A 7,433-nucleotide genomic window follows, 5' to 3' on the forward strand; every position below is an offset into this window, starting at 1 on the left:
TATCAAGCACCATTTGAAGGCGGGACTTCCTTTTCTGACACATGGTCACAGGAGCACATGGTGTGAGAAGATAAGATAATTTACTTTAGTAATCTTATTTAAAATGACATGAACTGTACATACAAAATATGTGTATGTGTGTATGAAGGTGTAAAGAAGCCTTTTGTCAGGTTTTATGAAGTTTGTTTTATTTTGCATGTTCAGAAATTCAGTTTTTCTTTTCGTTGCCTCAGGGCAACGTTGTGCGATAAGGGGTACTTTTCAAGGATGTCTTTGCTGACAATGTGTTTGGACGTTATCACATATTATCACATGTATTAATGCACAATATAAGCTCTAAATATAGTTGTATTTACTTTTTTTATTTTATTTACTTCTTTTAACACATTTTGACAGAAAAATGGACATTAGATTGTTCTATGGAAGAAAAGAGCAGGATCCGCATGTTAGGCAAATCCCATCTGACAGTGAGGATAGTGAGATAGACAGCAGTGACAGTGAGGAGGAGTGCAATGGAGAAAAAGGTTTGAGCAGAAATGAAAAAATAACTTCAGAAGTTCTGACAGTAGCTCTGGTTATCATTCAAATGATAGGTTTATACAGCAGACAGCATATAAAATAGGGGTCAGATATCAAGCTGTAGTTATTCTTGTTGTATTTTCGTTGGCATTGGAAAGTTTTCATATATTTATATAGACACTCTAGATACCAGTGAGCATGAAGATGAAGACACAGATGAAGATGACAGTCTGTCTGAAGATGACAGTAGTTTTTCCAAGACCCCTCGATGGAAAATGTGTCACACCACTGCCTCTCCAGTACACCCTGAATGGTTACTCGTCCCTCCATCAGCCGATGAAATTCTGTCTCCATACCAATATTTCAAAAGTCTTCCCTCCGACAACTTCTTTGAGCTTACTGTTAATGAGTCAAACCTGTACAGCATCCAGTGCAATCCTGCTAATCCGCTTAACCTTACTGTTCAAGAACTTGAACAGTTCTTTGGCACTCTGCTCCACATGTCGTTATTTGGTCTTCAAGCCACCCGCATGTTTTGGAGCCAAAGTAGCTGTATTGCACATGTTGTTGATGTGATGCCTCTTGCACAATGGGAGACTATCAAAATATTTCTCCATTTCAGTGACAACAGTTGTCAGCCCACGAGAGATATGGCTGACTATGATGAGCTATACAAGATTCAACCTCTCCTAAATCACATCCTTATCAAGCTGAAACAACTTCCTATGCGTGAGACATTGAGTGTGGATGAACAAATGGTGCCATTTAAAGGCAAGAGCAGAATTAAGCAGTACCTACTCAGTAAACCAAGAAAATGGGGTTACAAAATACTGGTCCTTGCTGGATCAAATGGCGTTCCACACAATTTTGAAGTTTATACTGGGAAAGCTGTCCATCCACCTGAGCTTCCAGATATAGGGGCAAGTGGGAATGTAGTACTGCGCCTGGCAGAACCAGTACTGACGAAAAGGAATTTCAAGCTGTTCTTTGACAGCTGGTTTAGCTTAGTCCCACTGATGCTCGTGCTGTCCCAGCAAGGCATCCACTTTCTAGGTACGGTGTGCTCTAATTGCTTGCCAGGAAGTTCCATGATGCCAGACGCTGATCTGAAAAGATTTTGCTGTGGGTCCTTCCAGGAAAAAACGGCCTATGTTCGAGATACCCAGCTGCATGCAGTCAAATGGTATGACAACAGGCCAGTCACCCTCCTCAGTAGCTACGTAGGTGCTCAACCTGTATCCCATGTCGACAGATGGAACAAAGGCCAAAAGAAAACCATCAAGGTCTCATGCACTGCAGCAGTATCCACATACAATCAGCACATGGGAGGTGTCGACTTGGATTCACTGGATTCACTGATTGATTTATATCGCACCAACATCAGGTCAAAGAAATGGTACCACCGCCTTGTCTTTAATTTCATAAATATGGCAGTGGTGACATGTTGGCTCATCTACAGACGGGATTGTGCTGACAATGGAATGGCGAGAAGTGACCACATGTGCCTTTATGCCTTCAAGTCCCTAATTGAACACAGTCTGTGCAAATCCAAAAAAGATGCCAGGAAGAGAGGGCGAACCAGTGGTGGGATTTCCTAACAGTATGAGGAGAAGAGGAGGAAGCAGGGGCCCATGGCTCCCATCCCTAACCAGGATGTCTGCTTGGACAATACCTCACACTGGCAAATAATGTGTGACAAAAAGGGAAGATGCAGGGTTCCTGGGTGCACAGGAACACCCAAAGTGATGTGCAAAAAGTGTAATGTACACCTCTGTTTCACAGCAGAGAAAACTGCTTTTTGTAGTTTCACATGGAGTGAAATCTCTGTAACGTCTGTGTAAGATCAGTGATGGCTAATTACACTTTGTTTGAAAAAAACTTTGTTTGAAAAAAACCTTTTTAGCCTTTTGACATTTGCATATAAATTACTGACCTGGTCTCCACGTTTACATTTATATGGGTGCTAAATTGCAGATGGTCTTTATCACTATCAAAAGGATGCTAAAACAGGCCTCCTCTGAAGTGTCTCCATCAAGCTTCAAACACATTCCACAGAGAGGAGGGTGACTCCCCTCCCCCCCGTGCCAGGCACCAGAGCAGTTGTCTGTCTCCAGTAATTCCAATACACGTCACACACACACCTAAAGACATTTTCTCTATTTTAGGCCATAGTAAGCAGTTATAAATGTATCTGCTATATGCATGTGTTGTATGTATATTCCCCTATCATATTAACTTAGTTAAAACCCTTTACTTGTATTAGTTAGACGTTAAATGCCTATATTCAAGTGTATGAGTGTTTCTCTGCTTTAATATCGTCTGGAGGTTACCTTCTTGGTATCAAAATGATCTTCCCTTTATTTCTCACACAATAATGTACACCATGTGATCGTGAAATGCATCGAACAATTCTTACTATGTTTTGAATTAAAAGCTGCACTAGCGGTCTAGATCAGCAATAAAATGTGAATGGGCCATAAACGGAGACAAAGGATGTTTCTCCCGCTCAAAATGCATGCCTCTGATTGGCCACTCCACCCACAAAATGGGTGCGGCAATGAACTATCAAAACTCCAGAACGCAAAGAAATCATCGCTCAAAACTTCTTCTTCTTGAGACCAACCCACTCCAAAACTCTCTCTTGAGTTTAACCTTCTGGCAGTGTTTACCTTCAAGTAACTTTGTGGATTTCCTGTGGACTTCTTCAACTCACTCCTAAAGAAATCGTAGAGAACCTCGTCTACCGCATCAAGACTCTTATTCAGCAACAAACCAATGCAAGTAACAATTTACAGCTGATTAGATGCGCGTTTAAGTTTGAACCCCTTTTAAGGTGAATTGTGCCTCTGATGATTCTCATTTAGGTTGTGGTTAACTGACGTGAAATACTGCCATTCTGTGCTCTCTCTCTCTCTCTCTCTCTCTCTCTTTTCCTTACATTCCTTCATTCTATATATGTATGTTTGCTTAGTTTGTTTGTATGTTAGTTATAGTTTCATTTATTAAATCCCTTATATTCACAATTGATTGTCTCTGTGTTCCGCTCATAATTCAAAGTCACTGAATGTTGCTCCTTGCTACATGCTAAACTACTGCTAACACTGTATAAGTAGGAAGGCTATTGTTCCTTGGCCAGGAAAGTAATCTTCCTAGAATTGATAAATAATTATATTGTCTGCTCGCTGGATGGACAGATCAAGTAATTGTAATATCGATTCTGCTACAGTTAATTCTAAGATCTAATCTAAATATTTATTATTAATTATAACCAGTTATAATTAATTATAAATAATTCCCTTTTAAGCTAATTTGCTACATCTCATTACATGAAGTACATGATATGACACGACACACTAAATGATACAAACCTATGCCTGTATCAAATCCAATATATCAATGTGTTTCAAGTGTTTTTCCCTTTTTACTTAATGATTTCTTGACATTTTTGAAAAAGATTTGTGATTTTGTATAAATTTTTTTTTTTTTTTTTTTAATCAATAAAATGTTCCCAAATGAACCAAGAATTGATGTGGAATCATTTTTTTCATGTTCCATCAAAATGTGTGCAGTAGAGGGTTAAAAAGCCACAGGTGTGGGAAATTAACCTTTAATTGCCATTTAAAACTGTGTGTGTCACCTTGTATGTCTGTAACAAGGCCAAACATTCAAGGGTATGTAAACTTTTGATCAGGGCCATTTGGGTGATTTCTGTTATTGTTATAATTTAAAAAGGAGCCAAACAACTATGTGATGATAAATGGCTTCATATGATCACTATCCTTAAATAAAAACATTTTTTTTTTTTTTTTTTTTGCATGATCAGTCATATTTTCAAAATCAATACCAAAATTTCACAATTTCTGCAGGGTACGCAAACTTTTGAGCACAACTGTGTGTGTGTGTGTGTGTAAGGAGAGAAGAAGGGCACAAAGTGGTGGACATGGCTCTCGTGGAGAGTACATCACGCGAATGTGGGCGGAGAGACTGGTTTATGGCGTCTGCCTGTTTTCCGATTAACATTTTTTTATTGATTCAACCATTAAATATATACATAGCAGAACACACATATACAGAATCAATATACAACCCCCCACTACCCCCCCCCCCCGCCCCAATCCCCCATCCGACCCCCAACAACACCCCAGTGGTCACACAACCATAGACACACAACAAAAATAAATAATTTAAATAATAAAAAATAAAAATAAAATAAAATAAATAAAACAATCACACACATAAAACCCCTACACCTCTCTCTCCACTGTCCCTCCCCGAGAGCCCTCCAAAAAAGACAGATAACTGCCCCACTTCTTTGCAAACATGTCCAGACTCCCCAGTCTCCTCAAGAGCTGCCACTCTGGCCATCTCTGAACACCACTCCTGAAATGAGGGCACTCCAGCCGACGTCCAACTCCTCAAAGTGATCTGTCTGGCGATCATAACACTAGATAGGACCCAGTTTTTCACGTGCTTATTCTCCAAATTAATGACTGCCACATCTCCCAAGATATAGAGTCTATGGCAAAATAAAATTTGAGAGGCCAAAACCTCGCACATAAAACTCTGAATCCTCATCCAAAATTCCTGCATCTTAACACATCAGACATCAAAAGACATGGGTTGGGTCTCCATCTTCTAATTGACATCGCCAGCAGGTAGGTGTGTCTTTAAGACCAAGCCTATGCAATCTAGAGGGGGTCCAATAGACTCTATGTAAAATCTTAAATTGCATGAGGTGAACCCTTGTGTCTCTAGATGCAGATTTGACATTTTTTAGAATCCCAGCCCACTGTCCCTCCTCCAATACCAAATTTAGTTCTTTCTCCCATAATCTCTTAAGAGAAGTTGAAGTTCCGTCTCCCAGACTCTGAATTAGTAGGGAGTAATACACCGATGCCTCATAACCTTTTCCAAAAGCAGTAATCACCTCTCCCAGAGTGTCTGCCACTTTAGGAGGGTGTAAACCACTCCCAAAAACAGAACAAAGCAGGTGGTGCAGCTGTAAATACTTCTAGAACTGAGATCTAGGAATCCCAAAAAGTTGAAACAAATTTTGAAAGGATCTCAACACTCCATTCTCATACAAATCACCGAGTGTAGTAACCCCCCTCCCAATCCACTCTGACCAGCAAAAAGGGGACTTGTTGATGCATAGTTTGGGGTTCAGCCATATGCTCGAGGCAACATTTAAAAAAATGTCAGAATTAAACAGTCTGGACACTTTAGTCCATACCGAGTTCAAGTGCGAGATAACGGGATGCACTTTAGCTTCTCTGATTAATTTGATAGAAAGGCTCTGCAGTGGCAAAATAGGGGCAAGAACTTCCTGTTCTATACAGAACCAGGGAGGGGCTCTCTCAGGTGGAAGTGACCAATGAGCCAAATGTCTGAGACCGAATGCATAATAATAAAATAAAATCTTGGGTAGGCCTAGCCCACCTTTGTCAATCGGCCTATGTTACTTATTGAAATGTAATTTGGGATGCTTACCATTCCAAATGAAAGACTTTGCTATGCTATCAAATTGCTTGAAATAAGAGAAGGGGACATCTACAGGGAGAGACTGCAGTAAGTAATTGAATTTTGGAATACAATTCATTTTAATAACATTAACCTTCCCAATCATAGATAAATGTAATGAAGCCTACCTGCCCACGTCACTCGAAAACCATTTTATTAAGGGGTTAAAATTAACTCTAACTAAATCACACAAATTTGCTGGAAATAAAATACCCAAATACTTAATGCCCTGTTTGGGCCACTGGAAAGCACCCGGCTGGAAAGCCGTTTCTGGGCAGTATGCTGTCAGATCCAAAGCTTCAGATTTAGACCAATTGACTCTATATCCTGAAAACTTAGAAAAGGAATTAATAATTCTGTGGAGGCAAGGCATAGATCTACTGGGGTCAGAGACAAATAATAGAATATCATCTGCATAAAGCAAGGGTTTATGCGCCATACCTCCCGCCACCACCCCTGGAAAATCATCCTCCTTACTTATCGTGGTTGCTAATGGTTCCAGGGCAAGACAGAACAATAATGGGGAAAGAGGGCAACCCTGCCGGGTGCCCCTATCCAAAGTAAAATAATCTGAAATTAGTCCATTTGTTTGTACCGCCGCTACTGGGTGTCTATAAAGTATCTTAATCCATCCAATAAACGTACTCCCGAACCCGCATATTTCCAAAACCTTAAAAAGATAATCCCATTCTACCATATCAAACGCCTTTTCGGCATCAAGTGAGATGGCAGCGACCGGAGATTGTTCATTCGCTACTGACCACATGATATTGATGAGACGCCTAATGTTATCAGAAGAGCTACGGCCCCGAATAAACCCCACCTGATCTATATCTGTCATAACTTTACTTAATCGATTAGCCAAAATCTTTGACAAAATGTTTACATCTAACTGGATCGGGGAAATTGGACGGTAACTTTTACACTCGCTTTGATCTTTGTCCTTTTTAAGAATCAGACTGATCCGGGCTTGTGTCATGGTTGGAGGAAGCTTTCCGTTCTTTAATGATTCTGTATAAACTTCTAACAAAAGTGGAGCCAGTTCTGTAGCATAAGATCTAAAAATTCAGCAGCAAAACCATCTGGCCCCGGAGCTTTGCCTGTAGTTAAGGCCTTAATTACCTCGTCAAGTTCCTCCAAGTTTATCTCAGAATCAAGACAATTTCTTTGCTCAGTTGTCAGTTTAGGAAGTTTTAATGGTTCCACAAAGTTTCTAATAACTTCATCAGTAGACCAAGACATAGAACTATAAAGATCAATATAGAATTCTTTAAAAGCATTATTAATAACAGTGGCCGAGGTAAATATTTCACCACCAGCAGATTTCACTGAGGGAATAGTAGAAAAAGACTCTCTCTGCTTTATATATCTAGCCAAAAGCTTCCCTGCTTTGT

At 40.0% G+C, this 7,433-nt stretch overlaps 1 protein-coding gene across 1 annotated transcript; it reads left to right on the plus strand.

Moving 5' to 3' along the window:
- Positions 1–400: 400 nt before the first annotated feature.
- On the plus strand, positions 401–2,117 carry LOC127441205 (piggyBac transposable element-derived protein 2-like). Its single transcript, XM_051698386.1, has 2 exons — positions 401–524; positions 697–2,117. Exons 1-2 carry the CDS (start codon positions 401–403, stop codon positions 2,115–2,117), a joined length of 1,545 nt encoding a protein of 514 aa, XP_051554346.1.
- Positions 2,118–7,433: the final 5,316 nt, after the last annotated feature.

The sequence above is a fragment of the Myxocyprinus asiaticus genome, chromosome 5, assembly GCF_019703515.2.
Source record: "Myxocyprinus asiaticus isolate MX2 ecotype Aquarium Trade chromosome 5, UBuf_Myxa_2, whole genome shotgun sequence".
Lineage (NCBI taxonomy): Eukaryota > Metazoa > Chordata > Actinopteri > Cypriniformes > Catostomidae > Myxocyprinus > Myxocyprinus asiaticus.

Excerpts from the sequence above, each read along its gene's own strand:
- LOC127441205 (XM_051698386.1), top strand. The coding sequence starts at position 401 with ATGGACATTAGATTGTTCTATGGAAGAAAAGAGCAGGATCCGCATGTT. Across the intron at positions 525-696 it reads GGAGTGCAATGGAGAAAAAG|ACACTCTAGATACCAGTGAG; the intron begins GTTTGAGCAGAA and ends ATATTTATATAG.